The 22,713-nt window shown below is 39.9% G+C and overlaps 1 protein-coding gene across 3 annotated transcripts in view; it reads right to left on the bottom strand.

Moving 5' to 3' along the window:
• Positions 1-506: 506 nt before the first annotated feature.
• Positions 507-22,713, bottom strand: part of brinp1 (bone morphogenetic protein/retinoic acid inducible neural-specific 1) — a 178,636-nt gene continuing 156,429 nt past the window's right edge. For all 3 annotated transcript variants that reach the window (XM_061799798.1, XM_061799797.1, XM_061799799.1), the window contains 2 exons: positions 17,964-18,186; positions 507-5,418 (listed from right to left, as the gene is read on the bottom strand). In XM_061799798.1, coding sequence (XP_061655782.1) covers positions 4,284-5,418; positions 17,964-18,186 — 1,358 coding nt within the window. In that variant the 3' untranslated portion in view covers positions 507-4,283. The remainder of the gene's footprint in view (positions 5,419-17,963; positions 18,187-22,713) is intronic.

Genomic DNA, 22,713 nt, shown 5'->3' with positions numbered 1-22,713 from the left:
GTTGCAATCACATCGCAGGTGGACCGGGACGCAGTGGGCCAGTACAGGGGTGATATAATCAAACCTTCTGATCTTAGTCAAAAGTCGTGCTACAGCATTTTGTACTAACTGCAAAGCTTTTAATACAAGACATGTGAAGACCAGAAAGCAACACATTACAATAGTCAAGGCGAAATGTATCACATGCATGAAGTATGATCTCTGCCAGGGGCGGTGTCTGATGGTGATATCAACGGCCGTCGCACAAGGCGCCATTCGGTCCAGGACCGCCTCTGGTCTCTGCGTCACTCATGGGTAGAATGGGTCGTATCTTAACAATAAATGCCAAATGCAATATTGAATATTGAAACATTAAACAGTTGGATGTCTGTTGTCAAAAGTTTAGAAAACGTCAAATTAAGTTCACCTGTAAAGGTTATTATTATTTTTTTTATTTAGTATTTTGAACTGCATGCTTGGGCAAAATCGCTCTAAAAGGAAGATGAAAAATAAGACAAGTGTGCCAATTATTATTAAATATAGCCTTTTAATGAGAAATAGATTATAATATGAAACATTCATTGAAAGAAGCTGCTATCATGACCTCAACAGAACAGGGGGGGAACAAAAAACATTACATTGGCAAGATATTAGGTGCAAAATTCTTCTTAGGACACATTTAATGGATACATATAAGCAACACTACATAGCATGATGCGGGATGCGTAAATGACTGCCGTTAATTTAGTTCAACTGTATACATCGCAAGTAGTGGAACATTCACAAACTGGTTTTGCCTGGGCTCAAAATTAAAAAAATACAGTTTATCACTCATAATATATTTGGTAGATTAGGAGTTTCCCTTTGATAGTTTGAATTTCTGTACATCACTCGCCATAAACATAACGAATGACCCCCTTATAAATGTGAAAAATAGCTATATTTTTAACACAGGCAAGTGTGAGCGGCTGTAATCGAATCCTTATAGGAATGGCTTTACTCTGTCAGTTTGTGATATATAGAACAAAATAAACACCAAAAACATGCTTGTTTTATGGACCTTGCAGTGGCTCAACAACAAAAGTAAACAAATGTAAAAATGGTCCTGATAATGTAAAAACAGTCTCATAGTGTCATAAACCAGATGAGGACCCCCCCCCTTTGTGCTAATACACGGGCCTAATTTACATTACCGCAATAGGGATATCACTTTAAAATCTATGGTGTGTAATTGGCAACACAATTTGATGTTTGCTGTTTAAAAAACAGCAAACACTCCTTAAGAGGAGATTTAAAATACAAGAATTATGTGATAGCATTTCTTAGGAATTGTCCGAATTTATGCAAACGAATCGGGGACTATTTGGCGCATCTTCTGTTTTGAAGTCAAATCACATGAGGCATTCAGGCAAAGTTTCAGGAATAGCAAACCCCCGTACAAAGGCGCCAGCGGACCTCGCAATAAAAAAAAAGAGAGAAAAAAAAGTGGTTGAACACAAGAGCCAAACGAAAGTGAAAATCACGTAGACCATCGTATTAATTAACATAAAAGGTGTCGGCTTTCAGTGTCTGGAAAGTCAACTTTTAAGTAATATACAATACAGAAGACAATAAATGTTAGCATGCAACGCTGTACTGCGGATGTTATGCCACGTTCTACCATGTCCATATTAGCAAGCTATTAAGCTGAAAATTCGTAGCTGAGCGTAATAAAGTAATACGATAAAATGGCACTTAAAGTGTTTTTTTTTTTGGGGGTAGAACCTTTTTTTGTAACAGCTTTGTATTTTTAATTTTGACAATGAAACTTATACAAGGTTTACCACTTGAAATGATAACCGAGTCACACAAATGGAATTTTGCAATTCAGTAAATCACACACAAGATCAACAAAAAACACAAAGTAAATCATTGGGAGAGTACAAGTTGAAGTTGATGGAGACATATAATGTTTTTTTTTCTTTTTTTTCTACAATTTAAAAACAGTTACAACGTGTCATTAGGTCTGTGACAGGCTTTTGTCAAAAATAGCCCAAGGATCAAGAATTTTTTTCATTTGTTCATTTTTTTGTTGTTTGTAGCCTTACTGAAATAAGATTTGAAATTAGATTTGACGAGCCCGGCCCCCTCGACTGTGGGGCTAACGACGAGTGTGGCTTTCCTTACCGTGACGACTAGAGGCTCCTTATTGAGCCCCAATCTAAAAAAACGAGTCCAAACTGCGGAGCACAGGTAAGCCCCCATAAAGACAGTAAAAAGCATCGATTGTAATTTCAGTCATGGAGGCAGCACTTCATCATCACCAAGACGCCCAATAAACTTGTCAGAGAGTTAGCAGATCCCCACACAAATATCCCCCTGTCGACAACTTAGTCGAACATTCGTGTTTGTGCTTCGCTCAGTCTCCCTGCTAAATCATGGGCGGAGAAAATTGGTGTGGAGGCCGGATTATGTAAATTCTGCAAAAAAATCTGAAAATTTTTGAAATAGCTCACAAAAGATTTACGTGGTTGTGTAATTTCACACTTGACGAGTGGACAGGCACTCTAGAGACTCACCTGTGTGTACAAGCAATTAAAAGGTCAATTTTCCATAATATACTTAAGTACTGTAAATTGTGACAGAAATTGAAAAGAAAAAAAATTGGTTGATTTAAAAACACGCCCGCGACCCTAGTGAGGGGAAGCGGCTCAGAAAATAGATGGATGGATGGATGGAATATGTGCCTCTGCAATCTCCACAAGACTTAGTGTCACACTAAACAGTAAAGCGGCAATATATAGCAAGATAACCAAAACACAAGTTAAATCTCAAGGGATTTGCTCTGCAACTCAGCTGGGGTCATATATTTTTTTTGTGTGCCAATAGAATAATAAAGACACCAGATCAACAGGCTTCACCCGCAAAGACGTGAGACAAACGCTGATTTCAACAAATGGGATTATATACATAGTCATCTGGGATAACTAAGAAAAATAAAAATATACACACTGTATAGGTGTATGTTTCAATAGAAAAAACAAAACAAATGATAATAAAAGGATTCCAGATTAAAATATGTTAATATTTTAGATTTGAATATTTGTCGTTTTCGCAGCGCAACGTAGAAATTCAATGGCTCGCCAACATACTGTTTGCTGTGCTTTTATCTAAAATCAACTAAGAGAGAAGCAAAACATTCTCTAGTATGTGTAAAATGAAATGGGTTGAGCCATTATTCCAGTTAGGGGTGGAGGGGGTGGGGGCGTTTATGGCTTTTCGTCAATGTGCCTGAATGATGAACGCTAACATTTTGGTGCCCTACAAAAAGCTCCACAAACCAGCTGTCACAACATTTTTGCATTTTTTTTCATTTTGTTTGTTTGTCTGTTTAACGCAAAAGCAGTACAAAATTAGCGTTAAATCCACGACGATGTTGCACTCACGCTGTAGTAAAGGTAGTGCCTTGTGAATCCACAAGAACAAAAAATAAATTCAAACTGAAAACACAAAGAAAAAAGTTATGCGTCAACATACACACATACACATATACACGCCCACACACAGACACACACATACACTGTATACTGTATGTATATATATATATATATATATATATATATATATATATATATATATATATATATATATATATAAACAGCTGGCTTTTTGTTATTTGACATGACAATCCATTAGCGGCCTGCTGCATGTGCCTTGCATGTCAGAATGATGACCGAGTGCTTCATAACTCACCGACTCGCTGAGGGTTGGAAAAGTAATAAAGACCCGATAATAAATTTGTTGGCTACGTTACACGCTATAGGGCTCTTTTTAAATCTTTAGGGTGAATATAAACATTTGAACTTTGCATGTTAGCAGAAATGGAAGGATATCTGGTCTGCCCGCTTGATTGATTGATTTTTTTTGTTAAAAATGTTTTTTGTGTTTTTTAATTTCGCAGGTAAAGAAGAATGGCAGTTTCAGATACAACGTTCCAGTCAAGGCCTCTTTATCATGAGTATTTTTTTTAATCTCTCTCTCTCTGACATAAGTTCTTTGTGACACACATGCTTGGACAGATATGTTACAGTCCTTTTATATTACTTCTGGTTAAATTCTTCCTTTCAGTGATGCCTTTTCCACCTTTCCCCCCTTTTTACGAAGTATGCTTACAAAGTTTGAGTTACATCAAAAAGGCAGAAAAGGTCCAAAAAGGAAAAAAAGGCAAAAGAAAAAATGAAACAAGAGCCCACCCCAGATGTTCAGTTCATTTGCGGGGGTGTTTCAGTATCGTTTTCCGTTCTTATGTTGACGTTTTAAAGCGATCAACACAGTTTTGCAGTCAGGTGATCTGATTGTTTTAGTATCTCTGTGCTGTACATGTCCAAGGCGTGATTGACCCGGATCATCTCACTGTTGTTCAGCTTGAGCCGATGCTTTAGCATACAGGAAAAGAGGTCCAGCTGGGGTTTGCCGGGCGCAGACGGAGGGGCAAGGCGGTTAATCCGATCCCGTATGTCCAGCAACAGGAGCATGACGGACGACGACGAGTAGAATTGACTTCCCTGTGTGTACGACTGGTTCACCTGTTGCACGGCGCTGCGGAGCAGGTCGGCGTTGAAGCGCAGGCTGTAGCCGAACACCTGGATGTCGGATATTTTGATGTAGATCTGCCGCTTGTTGGGGTCTGCCAGATCGACGGGACCCGTGTCGTTGCGGAGGCCGGTGGGGATCTTGGCTCGGCTCCTTAAGTAGATGTGCACGGTCTCGAAGAAGGTCTTCCAGCGGTTGCCCAGCAAAAGGGTCCAGTTGAAGCACTGGGAGTTCTGCAGGCGCACCTTTTGCCAGCGGGGGTAACCGTGCTCACCGAAGGGCATGCTCCAGCCTTCCGAGTGGCTGCCGCTGAACGGGTTGACGTAGACGAAGAACATGGGGTCGATGCTGCTGTTCCGCATCTGGCAGATCTTCATGGACAGACCGATGATCATGTGGAGGTAGTCCATGCGGTTTTTGTTACTTTTGAGTGTCAGGGACATGCGCTTACGCCACCGTGGGTCAAAGAAAGTCTCCAGGCGGATCTCGTTGCTGATGAACGTCGTGTGGATGTACAGACGCGAGTCCATTTTCTGCAGCAGGTACTTCAGTTCCAGGTCCTGAAAGTCCAGGTCAGTTTCGAAACTGATGAACTGCTCGCTTCGCTCCGAGTCCACGTTTTGGGGCTCGCAGCGGCCACGGTACAACTTGTAGCCCTTGTTGCACGAGCCACACTGTGAGATGTTGGCCAAGCTGCACATGGCGCAGCTGTTGTTGCCCCCGATGATGCAAGGGATAGGGCGCTGGCACAGGGTGACACCCGTATGGCACACACATGTTCGCTGGCTTTCCAGGAAGGTTCCCCAAAAGCCGTTCTCGTTGCAGTAGAGGAAGGACTGGACCCGGTTGAGCCACTGCATCACAGACCTGGTCGGAAAAGACAAGAAAAATATGAAGGGTTAACATCTTGACAAGACAAATGACATAATGACCAATGAAGCTTTTGCTCCTTTCCCACCGGTCATCTTAGCCTGTGTGTTCGGTATTGATGCGGGATAAGGGATTGAAGTAGACCAACAAATTTGCCAGTTTCCAACCTAGTTTCAAAGGTGCAATGTGTCATAGTCTCACCTTGACAAGCTCAACCATTATGCCCTCTGATGCACCAGTTTGCCCAATTTGTCGGGAAGGCAGTGTAACGGGGCTGTTGAAATGATTTGCTTCATGGGTGAATACGATCTATTCATGAACAATGTCAGTTTACGGCGGTCCAGACATAGGTGGTTTTGAGGTTACGAACATGGCGTAATGGACTAATTTGCGCAGTGACTTAAGAATACGTCAAGTACCAGCAAAATGATGTTTTAGTCGGTTACCTTTTGGCCTTCGTAAACTGAGGACAACCTGTAGTCAAAAGCTGTAACAAGGGTGTGAAAGGGGAACAGTGTGTGAGACTCATTACTCCCACCCTGCTGCATTTAAAGTCGCCATGCTATAGTTATTTCGTACGTCACACCAGCCACACAGCAGCCTAGCTCATTCAGTCTACACCGCACGGAGCTTCAGTGAAGTCAATTGGGTGAGTGAAACAATAAAATATTAGACAGCTAACAACGTAAACGGTTGGTTGCACTTTTGCACTGATGGCTTTTAGCGTTTATTTTAGTCTACAAACCAACATAAGCACTGATGACAGAAAAAAAAAAGCCTAACATTGAGCTAAAACGTCACCGTAGCAACTTCACATCACAATGAATTGGGACAAAATTCACATAAACGTTGTCTCACAGTATCACAAACACTAACCTTGAGCCTCATTGGTGGGTAGGGAAAGGAATCAGCGTTTTATAGCATTTGGTTTCATGCATTATAAAAAATAAAAAATCTACGGTGCCATGTGACGTTACTTTTCATGCCAAAATACTGAGTTCCGGTGCATAGCCTTCAAAAGAAAAGGCTACAAGCTTAAAACAGGAAGTCAAGTTAAAACTTGCACATATAAACCATTTGATTTGATAAAACAGTCCCAAATAACAATTTTAACAATGCTATATTTAACTTTTAGCTGAAACATTAATTAATGAATATTAAGTTGGGTTAGTTCCACACACCACTGCCTTTTAGTTCATAGGTTTGACGCTGATACTGGTTATAATGAACCCCAAGTCAAATGTTCATTTTAGTCTTTGCTGCGGGCTGCTAAGAAAATGGATGTGCATTATTTTGACACCTATTATTTAAACCATGTAAACTTTTATGACCCACCCCCCTAAAAGAATTGGAATCGAGAATCGTTTGGAACCGGAATTGAAATAAGGAATATATATATATATATATATTATATATATATATATATATATATATATATATATATATATATTTATATATACACACACACACACACACACACACATAAAATTGCCCCCCGAAATATTTTACCAGCGCTTTATTATGGGAACCTTTTGAGTGCCAATACTTGTTTAATTGTAAATACGTACATCTTTGTCCACAATGCCAAAATTTATTCTCAATGCCAAAACCTAATGACAGTGTTCTGGCTCAATAACCTGGTGATTAAATAATGTTAAATGTGAGTGTAGTTACTAAAAAAAATAAGTCTTAATATTTTTGCAAGACACTTCATCTGTTGGATTTTCTGTGTGGATTGGAATAAATTGTGCATTTATGAGGTTAATTATTTATGGGGGGATAATGGCGAGAGTTATGACTATTGTGGTGGTTGTAAAAGGGCAAAATGACTCAAACCCGGTACAAATTTAGCCTGTCTTGTCTCTGAGGCACCAATTTTGCGGAAACTCAATGTGAAAGAGATGAGAGAGTAGGACGTTCTTTTCCCTTTTACAAGCGGGAGGAGTTTGGTTATTTCCCTCAGGTGGAAGGTATCACTTGCTATTCTTAGCTTGTCTCCACTTCCCTGCAGGCATCTTTCCCTGTCATCTTGACAGTATTGGAACTTCGTTTCTGACTATAGGAAATGAATTCAGATTTTTACATTTTTTCCTCTGAAGAGGAGAGTTGGTTAAGGTGAGGGTGACATGTTAATGAACTTGAGTACTAACTATGATGAATGACATTGCATTGTTAGAAGACCACAAAACTCAACTCGAGCTATCTACCCAAATGAGTTTGAACGCGTCACCTATGTAGGACAATGGAAGCACACTCAGCTAGCTAACTTTAGATCTGTGATGTCTCGGTTTAGGGAGCACTAAAAGGCAGGCTGTGTTCAAGAAGACAGGGAAATTTTCAATGGCTGACTATGACGAGGAAAACTACATTCAAACATTGCTCCGAGTCAGAATTCCTACTCTTGAACCCGGGTCAAATCAACGTACAATGACTTTTCTAGATGATCTAATCTGAAAGGTACACAAAAAATATGGTGGGTGGAAACATAACCCAAATTTGAAAAAAGAACAGGCCATAGTCCATCGCTAACCTACGCTAATGCAATAATAAACTCATAATTACAGGAAATATTTTTCTAAAAAAAAACACTTCTAGCTCATAAATGAAATATAGATCACAGATGGGACCAAGTCCTTGCTTTGCAGGTCACAAATAAGTGTCAGTCTTTACCTGCAAGTCCTGAGTCAAGTCCCAAACCGAGACAGGCATGTCCCATGTCAAGTCCTACATTTTGAGTTTCGAGTCCTTTCAAGTCATTTTAACAACAAAGTAACAATATATTTAAGGAATATGTTATTTACATATACACTATTTAATATATATAATATTTATACAGTGACTGAAATAAGTATTTAACACGTCACCTTTTTTTCTCACTAAATATACTTCCAAAGGTGCTATTGACCTGAAAATTACACCAGACGTTGGGAACAACCCAAGTAATCCACACATACAAAGAAAGTCAAGCAAATAAGCTCAGAAATTAAGTTGTGTGTAATAATGTGAAATGACGCAAGGAAAAAGTATTGAACACGCCAACTGGTATTTATTTAATACTTTGTACAAAAGCCTTTGTTTGCAGTGACAGTTTCAAGACGCCTCCTGTATGGAGAAAATAGTCGCATGCATTGCTCTGGTGTGATTTTGGGCCACTCCTCCACACAAGCAGTCTTCAAATCTTCAAGGTTCTGTGGGCATCTTTTATGGACCTTGAGTTTCAGTTCTTTCCATAGATTTTTTTTTCCATCCATCCATTTTCTGAGCCGCTTCTCCTCACTAGGGTCGCGGGCGTGCTGGAGCCTATCCCAGCTGTCATCGGGCATGAGGCGGGGTACACCCTGAACTGGTTGCCAGCCAATCGCAGGGCACATAGGAACAAACAACCATTCGCACTCACAGTCATGCCTACGGGCAATTTAGAGTCTCCAATTCATGCATGTTTTTTGGGATGTGGGAGGAAACCGGAGTGCCCGGAGAAAACCCACGCAGGCACGGGGAGAACATGCCAACTTCACACAGGCGGGGACGGGGATTGAACCCCGCACCTCAGAACTGTGAGGCTGACGCTCTAACCAGTCGGCCACCGTGCCGCAGATTTTTTTTTGCCCCTTCAGTTATTCTATAAAATGCTATGCTATGACTTACTTTTTCTCACTTTATTTCTAAAGTTACATTAAACAGACCTGTCACAAATGAGAATTTGCCTCCAGTAATGCTGCAATTAGGAATCGAGTATCCTACTGACAATTCTATTGAATAATTAAGTAATCAGATAAATCTATATTTTTGTTTGGTTAAAGAGCAATCAATACACTAGAGAAAATTTGACATTTGATTTAATAATGTACGACCAATTGGTTTCCTCTTTTATATAACAGTATTTTTTCTTAAATTCACATTGTGCATATAGCAGGAAACTGCATATTCTTGTCGACAAACATTTCTAGTGAGGCTATTTCAAACACAAATAAAAATAGATAAAACACAAATAAAAATAGATTTCAGGTTAAACTTGGCCTTTCTTGAGAATGTGTATCAAAAACAAGGTATTAATTATCCATCCATCCATCCATCCATTTCCTGAGCCGCTTATCCTCACAAGGGTCGCGGGAGTGCTGGAGCCTATCCCAGCTATCATCGAGCAGGAGGCGGGGTAAAGCCTGAACTGGTTGCCAGCCAATCACAGGGCACATATAAACAAACAACCATTCGCACTCACATTCACACCTACGGGCAATTTAGAGTCGTCAATTAACCTACCACGCATGTCTTTGGGATGTGGGAGGAAACCGGAGTGCCCGGAGAAAACCCACGCAGGCACGGGGAGAACATGCAAACTCCACACAGGTGGGGGCGGGGATTGAACCCCGGACCTCGGAACTGTGAGGCAGACGCTCTTAGCGGTCGTATACCGTGCCGAGGTATTAATTTAAAAAAGGAACACAAGTTTGTCATCTTGTTTTATAGACACAATTTTATCCAACTGTGGTATCTCAGTCAGAACACAAAGAAGAAGAAAAGGACTCCAAGAAAAATGTAGCTTCATGTCGAATAGATCCTACCTGTGTGCTGATTGGTAAATAAAGTGAATAAGAAAAACAAGACTCATTCTTAAGAACACTACACTGACTAAACCAGACTACAATGAACAGGAAGCTCCGTGATTTCGTCTTGGAGTTCTGGTGAAGTCCATGCCCAAGAGGGTCAAGGCAGTGCTAGGAAATAATAGTGGCCACACATAAGATTTGGACACACAATTTGGACATTTAAATAAGTGTTGTACTCTTTTTGCCAGCAGTTCGAACAATGGCTGTGTGTTGAGTTATTTTGAGGAGATAGTAAATTTATACTGTCATACAAGCGGTACACTGATTACTATACATTGTAGCAAGGGGCCAATTTTTCAGTGTTGTCCCATGAAATGATTGTATAAAATATTTACCGAAATGTGAGATTTGTACTTTGAACAACAATAATTTTGGTCAAATCTTTATCCAAAAACAACCAACATGCGATATGAAATATTGGGTTAGGATTTGTTTTTTTCTATTATCAGATTTTTTTTTTTTTTTTTTACAAAAAAGAAACAAAATAAAACACAAAAAATGGGGGTATATATATTTTTTTTTTATTGGACAACGACAATACCGTATCACACAAATATAGTATAGCAATGAAATCAGGGCAATCTAATTGGACTAAGGAAATGCCATGGTATCTGCCGCATCATTGCTCATCCCATTTGATCTTTTTGTGAAATATGTCCAACATTTCATAACTACCGGTTAACTAATTTAATATACAATTTACGTACATCCCTCACTTATTGAGTTCAGATCTGTAAATAGTATGTTTTGATGCACATAATGTCAGCAATCACACAATTTCTCCCCTTCAGTTATAATATACGTTTTTAAGTTCAGTTTAAAATGTCTGTAAAATGTTTCCTCATGCTTATGATTGAGCATTTTAGAGCATTTCCATTTTTAAATTATCTTTCTTGCACTATACATTTTTAATAATTTTAGTTTTTAAATTATTTTATGCTCTTTTATTTTTTGGTGCTTTGTTTTGAAATGTCTTTTGCTCTTCGTTTTTAAATGCTTTTAAACATGTAAAGCACATTGATACTTTGTGAATGAAATATAAATAAATTGGTCTTGCCTTGTCCAATAATATTTAATCATCTCTGTCATCAGCATAGTCCTGAAAAGGATACTATATTTTGGAAAATCCAACTAGATTGGAAATATTGTAATGGGTTCTTATCACAGGAACGGTATTAATGTATATTACATTTTATTGCAATCTTCCTCATGGCTCAACTGAATTTTGCAGGTCCAATTTGAATAATAATCTTGTTTTGGTCTGTGATTTTTGGCTTCTTTGCTCTGTTGGTTTTTACTTGGGACTGTCCTCGGCACAAGCTCAAAGCACATTCAAATTAACGATGTGAAAATGCGTTGCCTTGGAAAATATTCATATTATCATATCGTCATCATTATCATTTTGGGTCTGGGCAGACTCAAACTCTCAGGCTACTTGCCCTGGCTGTATGTTTATCTGTAATTGGGGGAGGGGGGAGGAAAAAAAACAAAGCTCCAGGCAATACTTTGGCCAAAACCACACAGTTGTTGCGCCAGGTATCTGGTGTTGACAGATAGAGTGGGACTGTTAGAACAGATTGTCCTTGAGGCGTTAATAATGTCGCCCTTATTTGACCAGCAGTTGTGTACTGATTCGAGTCACACACTTGTTGATTTGTATTAGAAATGGCACCCCAAAAAAATAATGCTAATTAGCAGGCAGCAGGTTGAATATGCATGTAAGCATGCGTGTGTCTTTCTATTTTCATACTAATTGTGCATTTGCATGAAACTCTTAAGCAGCTGATTTGCATAATGGTGCCATGACGGGGCACAGCATCACTCCAATTAGCGACTGGAGATGGGAGCGATACTTGCTATTCTGAGCTCACCGTGTACGACAGTTAGGAATGACAGAACCCCCAAAACAGTCAATCATTCTGATAACCATTTTATGATTTTTCTTTCGCTCTGAACCAGCACTCGTGGTGAGAGAGAAAAAATTGGACTCAAGCGCAGTGAATGGAAGGGTCTGTTATGTCGTGCACAACAAATACATAAAGCTTTGGGGGTCTGTTATGATCCAGTGTGCAACCTATTGCCTGTTTTGGTTTGAGTAGATAACATTTGAAGTTCCAGTTTAACTTTTCATTACCTTTTAACACAAACAATCACCATGAACTCAAATAACTTTTCAAAGTTTCCCACAAAATACATTTTGCCAATTAGCCAACATTTGTCCATAAACAAAACAAATTACTACAATGGATGAATACAATTGATAGCTTCAAAGGCGACATATGCGTTTCCTAGTTGAAAACAGTTGCCAGGTGTCTCCATAACATACTGTGATATGATGTTGTTCCCCTGATTTGTCTTTAGCCGAGCTGAATTCAGCCAGCCATGTCAGCCAATTTCAGTCACACCATGCACTAAAGCAGACCTATCTATTTACCTGATAGTTTAGGTCTCTGTCAGTGAACATTCAACTTAAAAAAAAAAAAAGCAGATTGACATAATGAACTATTCACAAGAGTGGACCTGTCCGGACACAACCCAATTACTGGTCACCCTAATGTATCTGATCACATCCTCTTGCTCCAGGCAACTCGTGACTTGTGCTGTGTTTTTGTTGTTGTGGTTTGTCCCCCCCCCCCCCCCCCCCCCTCATGTTGTCTACTTTGTCCTGTTCTGAAGGATACAATGGTGATAATATTTATTTTTTATTGCTTCTTTGTAGGAGTCACTGATGGTCTAGTGGTACACTCGCCTGACTTTGATGCGGGCAGCGTGGGATCAGTTCCCACTCAGTGACGGTGTGAATGTGAGTGTGAATGGTTGTCCGCTTCTATATGTGACCTGCGACTGACTGGCGACCGGTTCAGGGTGTAGTCTGCCTTTCGCCCGAAGTCAGCTGGGATAGGCTCCAGCGTCCCGTGACCCTAACCAGGATAAGCGGTGTTGAAAATGGATGGATGGATGGATTGCTTCTTTGTAATACTGCAGATATGTCACATTCCTGGTCTGCATCAGGTTAGATGTGACCAAAGTGTGTCTGCTATTCTGCTATTACCCGAGTATGAAATATGCGCAAGTAATCGGAGGAGAAAAAAAAGCTATGATTTGAAAGAACTTTATTAGTTTAACAGTCTGTAATTTACATAAATTAAGAGCTTTATTTCGAAGTAGAACACTCCACAGGAACTGACACACATTAACTAATAGACATATGAAAGGCAGAGAAACTTTTTTTCAATTTTGAAATAATCATTTCATCTCATTATTAGGTTGAAATACGGAGATAAATTGTTGTCGCTGCATCATCTAGCTTGCTTAGATTTGCCGCAGGAAATCAAAAAAACAATCAAGTGGAATAGATGTTGTTTATTTCCAGTGAGAATACTTAGCGTGTGCGCAGAGCTTCAAAGTTAAATGAGCTCAGATTAAATGCGTCATAAATTCCTCCCAAAGAGAGCATAGTCACAGGAGCAGAAAAAAATAAATAAAACAATCATCAATTTACAGTTATTATTTTAAATATTAACATCAGACTGTTTTGTATAAAATAGATTAATTGTGTGTGGGGATTCTTTCAATTGTTTAGTCATTGTCATGGCTTACTAGGGAAAGTTAATGGCAAGTGCTATATTATATAGAGGAAATTAGCAAAAGTGCATTTAATGAAGGTGAAAATCATTTGACTTTGTATTTGTTAAGGTCCCTCATTGTCACTCTCAATGAAAAAATGAAGGGTGTTTTAAGGCAAATACTTATTGATACAGTACATTTATTTTTATTTATTTCTTTGAACTTTATTTATCCAGGTAAGGCAGTTGAGAAAAGATTCTCATTTGCAATGTTGACTTGGCTAATGTATGACTAGCTAAAAATAAATGTAGTAAATATAAATACCGGACATAAATATTACACACTTTTCATTAATAATGGTATTTAAATATCATAATATATAAATAATAGCTCAAATATATAAATATACTGCATTATTATTATTATTATTACATGTTTGTTTCTCTAATATGAAAAATGTAGTTGAACTAAATATTAGCTGTTTATGTTTTTTTAATTTTGTAATTGTTTTTGGTCACATTAACCTATTAACATTTTTGACATACTGTACTAAACAAATGTAACAGGAGGGTCAAGAAAAAGCTTCTTTAAGCCATTTTTAAGTAAAAGATCATTTTCAATATGTATTCTTCTCGGGCAGAGGTTACCCCTCCATGCCATCCGAGCACCAGTGTCATAGCAATTAGAGGCCATCTGTGTCATTATCACTTAATGAATATATTCTAATTCAATGCAGGGCTCATTCCTATTCCATACATGTCAGGTTTTGAACATGAATAAATAAAGCTAATGTATAGTGTAGATAAATGTCTTGGGAGTAATGCGACCAGCTAGCTATTAATAATTTACTGTAAAAATAAACTGTAGACAAAATGTACTGTATATGCCGGTCCAAACTAGAAATGATATTACCGAATGAATGATATTACAAATTATGGATGGGTGGGTATGATCATCGAGTAATTGATCTTTAAAAAATTAGGCTGTGTATGTGGAATTGATTCCCAATTAATGGTGTCTTGAAGCAATTGAGACACAGTTCTGAGGAGTGGGGTTCAAATGCCGGCTCCGCCTGTGTGGAGCTTGCATGTTCTCCCCGTGCCTGTGTGGGTTTTCTCCGGGTACTCTGGTTTCCTCTCACATCCCAAAAATATGCATGATAGGTGCAAGACTCTAAATTTCCCGTAGGTGTGAATGTGAGTGCAAACGGTTGTTTGTTTATATGTGCCATGCAATTGGCTGGCGACTAGTTCAGGGTGTACCCCGCCTCTCCCCGAAGATAGCTGGGATAGGCTCCAGCATGCCCGTGACCCTAGTGAGGATAAGCGGTACAGAAAATGGATGGATGGATATATCTGGCGGCTCAAAATGTTGTTTGCTAATAGGAAAACCAGGGTTCTGTTTTCCGTTGCACAGTTGCTTATGTGTGTGAGGGTCAATCGTCTTGTGAGCGGTGTGGGTGTGAATCGCCGACTGTAATTTTTTTCATGATTGTCCAGTTCAGTCGCATTCAACCATCGGCCAGTTTTTCCTTAAAACAACATTGACAGAGGCATATGTATTTTTTAAATATTAAAAAGTCAAAAATGAATCGAAATCAATAGTCGATGTTCTCGGTGCTCTTATTATCAGACTCAAATGTAACCATTTAGCATTGACCTAACATCAATAAGAGGTTACAAAATGCACGCAATGTTCACCATTGTCAGTGTCTCATCTGAAATTTATTCACATGCTGTTTTCCACAACTAACATATACAGTATATTTGTCCTTCTTCTTTTGCCAATAATATTTTTGCTAGTCAGCAGAACCTTTACAGTAAAGCCGTCTTCCGTATGTTTTTGTTTATCCCCTTAAAGTGTGCTGCAAACTAGCGGGGAGGCAATGGATGGGCACGGGTCGTGGTTCCACATTTGGGGAGCTTGGAGGATTGTGGAGGAATCCGCAGGAGGCGCCACTGAACAGAATTCTTACAGCAGCTCTCAGAGTGAGAGCGTGCAAAAGTGGCAGCTGGATGGCAGCATCCAGCCCCATTGTGGTTTCTGATGTATGAATGGTCTGCACTGGGGATTGGCCCCGTGGTGCCTGTTGTCGACCTGGCGAGATGCTTTTAACATCATCGTCGTCATCATCTGCTGCCGCCGCGGCCTGGCTCACATGTATAAGACATGCTCCAAGGCCTCCTGGAGGTGGTGCTATGGTGGTGGTGGGCAGTGCACACACCTTGGAAACACTTTACAGATCTTCAGCTACAATTCCCTCATCCAGCTGCCAAGAGAAGAGGCAACTCCCTGTTGGTGCGAGGGATCTTTTTTTTTAAACACACAAACATGACAGAACTTTGAAAACAGAAGAACTACCAACCTTAGTGACTTACTAACTCATAGGAGTTAACAAATTAGCCATATGCAAGGGACCAAGCCCTGCAGCGAATAGCGAAAATCAGAGTAATGGAACGCTTGCACCTGAAAATGGTAAAAACCTGTCACACAAAAAATGGGCAGCAGCAAGAAACCAAAACTCAAAACATTAACTTAATGGTGATCATCTAAATCTATATGAAGCAAGTAACTAACTGAAGGGCCGTTTCCACAGGAAAGTTTTCACCTAAAAATGTAAACAAAAAAAGAAACATTTTGATTACCCTAAAAACAAACCGCCGTTTACACGTTTTAAAAGATTTCAGGTCAAACTAACTCACTAACGAACTAACTGACTTACTGACTAAGGTCCACATTCTCCAATTCGCGAAAGTCTTTTTTATTTTTTTTTTAAAACGCCTTGCTTATGCACCTTTCCTCTACACGCATTCTCCCATCCAGACTTCTGATACACCCAACTGTGCATAACCTGGGAATTTGTGCGCAACCACAAAAGACGAGTGACTCTTTGAAGTCTGAGGCTGGCTGTAAAACATGGAGCATGGAGTTTCCTGAGACTTGTGAATGTCCTAGTAAGCCATTTAAAAAGATAACAGACTTTAAATATGAAAAAAAAGAAAAAAACCTTATGTAGCTGATGGGTCGTCGCCAGTGCAATGTGCCTGTTGCTCTGTTTAACACACTACACTTTGAAGGAGAGGATTTATGTTTTATCCATCCATCTATTGTCTGCACCGCTTTATCCTCACAAGGGTCGCGGGCGTGCTGGAGCCTATCCCAGCTATCTTCGGGCGAAAGGAGGGGTACACCCCAAACTGGTCGCCAGCCAATCGCAGGGCACATATAAACAAACAACCATTCACGCACACATTCACAACTACGGGCAATTTAGAGTCTTCAATTAATCTCCCACGCATGTTTTTGGGATGTGGGAGGAAACCGGAGTGCTCGGAGAAAACCCATGCAGGCATGGGGAGAACATGCAAACTCCACACAGGCGGGGCCGGGATTTGAAACCCGGTCCTCAGAACTGTGAGGCTGATGGGCTAACCGGTCGTCCACCGTACCGCCAATGTAAGTTCAGTAATAAAATAATAAAATTACCAAACTACATGAATAAAAGCAAAAATATATTTGAAAACATAAAAATGCATATATAAAAGTGTAAAAATATAAAGTAGTAATAATCATCGCCATCAATGTGTGGCTTCTCACCATAATGTAACTAACCCACACGTATCTTCCCAAGGTAACACTACCAACATAAAAACAACAGATGGACCAACAATGCAAGTAAACACAGGTGTCTTGCAATAGAACTATTAATACGAGGTCTCACACATGGGATGGCATTACATAAACTGTATCTGCTGGATATTTGAAAATGCATCAAATGAAGAAATACTGTACTCTTGAAACATGCTACATGAAGGGGAGGAGCACGCTATGTTTGATAACACTTCACAAGCCAACTCTTACTTGCAGTAGCGGTACTAGTGACAGTGCTCATTTTTGATGTGCTTAAATTAATATTTAATCACGTTCCGCTTGTATGGTGACGCCGTCGTCACAGCACACCGTTTGATATTTCTGGTTATTTGCCATCATGTCAGGGGGTGTCGCACCTGTGTAGGCGAGGCTCTCAAGCTGCAAGAGCAGGGAGGTGGTGGTAGATGTGTGCAATGACCTTTACAGAACACTCCCAGAGCTGCATTTGCTTTTATAGATGGCGATGTGGAAATACACAAGTGAAGTAGGCATGTGCAACACTCAGCACTAAGTCGACGTGATGGACACAAACAACGCAGCCATAAATTGATATCTATAATGGATGACGTCCTTTTAAAGCGCACACGCTTGGAGCAGTGGCTATCAAAATAAAAACCGTGGACATTTTTCCTCTAAAATAAGTAACTGCCTCGTTACGTCATATTTATGGAGCATGAAAAGTTGGGCGCGTTCTGTCAAGATTGTATTTCTACCCACCTCTCCCGAGGCATCTGGTGGTTGGGATTGTGGTGACAGCGGATGCTGAGGCCAAAGAGCTTGCGGGCAGTGCGCTGGATCTTCAGCCGCTGGACCTCTAGGGAGCCCTGGAGCAGCCTGTAGCGAGCCTGCAGGTCCCAGTCGCTGCCCCACAGCAAGTGCACGCTATTGATGGGCAGGAAGTGAGTGGAGGGCAGCCTCTTCAGGAAGGACTTGAACTCATCTGTAAAAACACAGAGAGGCACGGGAAAAAGCTACGTCAGTTTATTGAGTTCTGTTTGTCGATTTGTTGGTTGATTAGTTTGTTACAATGGACTCGAGCAAGGAAGCTCTTCAATCTTCGGTTTGATCAGATTTTATGAATACAATTCCATACAAGAAATACTGTAAATTGAAAAAGAGTAATCCTATTCTCTCTGTTGCAGTTTGTGTTGAGGTGAACATTTATTGGAAATGCAATCAGACAGAACGAGGTTTGAGAGGGGACAGACACAGAGAAACAGCTTAATAAGACAATAACTGCATTATGGTATATAGGAGTTGTCTTTTATCTACTGTATATGTTAGCTGGGAAGGCAGTGCTACACCCTGTAAGAAATTGGCGTGACGGGATTGGATGTGATAGGACCGGACAGGATCAAACAGTACAGGATAAGACAGGACAGGAGCAGTAAGCCAGGCAGTGCTACCGGTCTGCATGTGCAGTGGGAGTGGCTACGCAGTGCCAAAAAATATGAGTACAAATGAGAGGAGGGAGTGACATGCTAATTCTATTAGTCCGCTTTCCTGAAAAGCATTATGTCTTTTTTTGTTTTGTTTAGTTATTCATATAAGTCAGGGGTATTCTATTCATATAAGTCAGGGGTATTCAACCAGAATTTTGAAAGGTCCAGATCGAGAAACCAAATGTCTGGAAGATCATCTTGTGTCTATTTATTGTGATATATATTTAAGTAGCCTCCCTAGTTGTATCATTATATTATTATTATTGTCAAGTAGCACAGAACTAAACAAATACATCTGACTGCTGATATGTACAGTTGTGCTCATAAATTTACTTACCCTGACACATACCCTTGTGAAATATTATTGTTATTTAAATCTGACTGATGACTGAACAAGTACCATCTCATTATTTTCTTTGCATGTTTTGTTTAATGCTTGTGCTTTTCTGACATGTCTTACAGTTCAATTTGAGTGCCATTAAAGACAAAATTAAATGTGTTTCATCTGATCCTTCATATTTTCTTTAAAGAATTGTACAAATCTTACAAATTCTGCCCGGGTAATCAAACATATCAGCGCAACAGTGTAATTTTCTCTCACGTACTAAATAAAAGTAAGCAAGTAAAAAAAAAAGTTATACGTGTTCAAATAAAGTGCTTTGCTAAATAGAAATAAAAAAAAGTTTGAGTTTCCCCTTTTCTGTTTGACATCTTGACACAACAGTGGTCAAACAATTTTACATTTTTCAATTTAACAAATCATAACAACTGAACCGTTTTAGATGTGTGTTCCTTCATGTTTTGTTTCATAATGGCGTTTGTATCACTTGTATCACTGAATCGGGATTATGTTGAAATCTTTGGCAAAATATTGTGGCGATATATTGTTGAGTTGCTAAACTTGGCGGCCGCACAGTTGTTGTGGTTTGCATGCCTGCCTCATAGTCGAAAGGGCAGGGTTCGAGTTCCGCCTCAGGCCCTCCTGTGTAGAGTTTGCATGTTCTCCCTGTGCTTGCATTTTTGTTGTTGTGGGTACTCCAGCTTCCTCCCACATTCCAAAAATGTGCATGTTGCATGTTCATTGAAGACTCTTAACTGCCCACTGGTGTGAATGTGATTGGCTGGCGACAGGTTCCGGATTATACCATCATACCAATGTGTCCTGCGATTGATCGGTGAGTAGTCCAGAGTAAACCCTGCTTTTCTTTCCAAAAGTCTGCTGGAATAGGTTCCAACTCACTTGCAATCCTAATAAGGACACTCTTTATAGAAAATGGATAGATAGTCGCGATTTTCACCCCAAGTCAAAGCTACACAGTTTTGCATGTAATGGTAAGAATGCAGCATATAAACTCAAATAAAAAAGCCAACATGAACTTCAGTGAACTATGGTAATTTGTGAGCTGAAGGGAGCCAAAGGGCAATTTGTAAAATGGCGATGCCCTCCACACTCAACTCACTTACAGACTTCAAGACAGTTGAACAGCTTTTTTCTTCCCCCCAGCCTCGGCAGAGACGTTTCTCAGAGTTTTTGTCTCGTCCTCCCTGGGCTTGTCAGATCTGCTTTGCTCGTTTGCTTCAAAGACACCAGAGTCCTTCTCCTCCTCCTCTACTGTTTCTGAGATGTCACACGCCACCCTCAACCTTTCGCTCGACGAGCCACCGTGGGGTTGTCGGCTCACGATTAAGAGTCGTCTGAATCTGACGCCCTAAAATGACCATTAGCATGCCACTTGCTCCTGCAGTCTCAGCAGCTGCCACGTCCTGTGTGTGGGGGAAACAAATGGATCTGCTCCCTCATACAAGAAAAGTACTGAAATGTAGCGATAGTTTATCAAACTGAAAATATTAATGTCCCAAAAATGATGACAAGTTTTCAATGAAGTGCCTCATTTGTATGAAAGAAGTGGATATTTCCCAGAGCAGATGTGCTCAGATAATAATGTCTTAAGACTGGGTGAAGCAGCATGTGTTTCATTACCCACATTTATTCGCATGCTTGAGTAACTGCAAACAATTCTATTTTTGTGATCACATGGCAGGTCATCTTAGTGTAACAACTGCTGCCATGTTTGAATTTTGTACACTGCATTCTGTGTGTCTGCCTTATGCAATCTCTCATCTTACAACAGAGTCCCGTCTATTTGATATTTGATACAAATATTTATGGTAAAGCAGTTCACGCCATGCTTTACAGATCTAATAGTATGTTCTCTTTTGGCCTTCTTATCTTCCTGTCTGCAAAAGGATACAAATTTAAAGCTGCGAGCAGTGATCAAGGTGCCCTCATGCGTCCTTTTTCATCATGAATTCTGGAAATGATAAAAATGTGCCATGCTCCGCTCATCAGTACAGTATATCTGTTTCTGATTGGGGCTCATTTGAGCGAATTCCCTCGTAGAAGTTCATCGAAGTATGAACCAAAAGCATTTGCCCAAAATGGCTGCTTCAAACCAAATTAGTAGACTTTCTGTTCAATTTCATGGATGGATCCTTGAGACCTGCATCCTGTTATGACAGACATGGCCACTCAATTTCATGTTGATCGGTGAAATGGGTGTCGGGGACCCACTTTTCTATGAGTTTCATGGGGCGCTACTAATGAGTTTTGGGTGGTCATGTTGAGACCCTTAAAATACATACATTTTCACCTGGATACCCTTCCAAATATTTTGGAGTTCTTAGTCATGTTGAAACCCCTCAAAAGGCGATTTATTCATCGGCTGAATCATGATCGTCATCATGTCTTTTAATCATCTTTTTATACTACAACTGCTTTTACGCACGGGACTGGGGATGTGGGGTGGCCCAGGGAATGGGAGGGTCAGAAACCGATTGCTTAACTGACTGACCGATCGATCGATTGGTTGATAAACAACAATCCCAAGACCGTATGGGGCTTAGGCCCCTAAATATCCAGGGCGTTCAACCTCCGTTTTATAGGTTAGATGGTACGCTCTCTCCCTGTCTACAGTACAAGTTCAAACATTAGCTGATGTAATACTGGGGATGTCTTGATCCAACTTTTCCACTTCCAATTCGATAGCGATATAGCAGCCTTGAGTTTTGGCCGAAACCAATATCGGTCCAATCCGATTTCAGCAATAATCATTAATAATTTACATATTTTGTAATATGGCATGTTCAAAAAGGCTTGATCAAGTGATATTACTCAAACAGAGAACAATAATTAGCAACAGTTGGTATGAAAAAACCTGACCCATTTATTATTAACCAATGGGTTACATAAAGTAACTGCTTTGCATGTCTTGACCTCTGAGGTGCAGTGTGGTGCATGCAATGAGATGCACACTTGCCGTCAAAGAAGTAGAAGAAGTCACGATAGGATATTGTAAATATAACAAATTTTCCACAGTTTGAAGAATACATACCACAGTGTATTGTTATATTGCCTGTTTGTATGTTTGTGTACCAATATTCATTACTTTGAGAGATATAAGTGCCACGAGTTCGATGCTAATTTTCGTTACCTCGTCAATGGTGTTTTTTATTCAGTGTATTAGCTTTCAGCTAGCGATTTTTGTGAATAAAAATGAAGACTGAAACAGAAATATGTGATGTATTTGAAAAATGAATAGCTGTAATTCTTTTGTTATGTGTGTTTTGTTTTACAGTAAACTTCAACTGGAGTGTCAATAAACGACTTGAAGCAAGCAACATTAATTCTTACTTCTTGCTAATATGTTAGCACCTTAGCAGCCTGTTGTTGTGAGCATGTGGGCTCTGCATGCGCTGCTCAATAGAAGTGCTGGAGCGGAGCATGGAATGGACTGCTTGTATAAGAGTAATAAAATTTGAGATTTTAGCTCCAGTTAGATTTGATCCAATACTTGTTTTTTTGCTGACATTGGACCGATTTCTGATCTTAAAAATAGGATCGGGACACCCCTATTGTAATACCCCAAGACCAGGGTGAACACGCAACATTCCTGCAAAAGTTCCATATTCTGGGGTTAGGTTTCTGTGGTGTGAAATTACCTATTTTGGAGTGTTTAAAAAACTTC

The sequence above is a fragment of the Phyllopteryx taeniolatus genome, chromosome 15 (genome assembly GCF_024500385.1).
Source record: "Phyllopteryx taeniolatus isolate TA_2022b chromosome 15, UOR_Ptae_1.2, whole genome shotgun sequence".
NCBI lineage: Eukaryota > Metazoa > Chordata > Actinopteri > Syngnathiformes > Syngnathidae > Phyllopteryx > Phyllopteryx taeniolatus.
The sequence above is the reverse complement of the archived record's forward strand: the minus strand, read 5'-3'. Positions and strand labels throughout refer to the sequence as shown.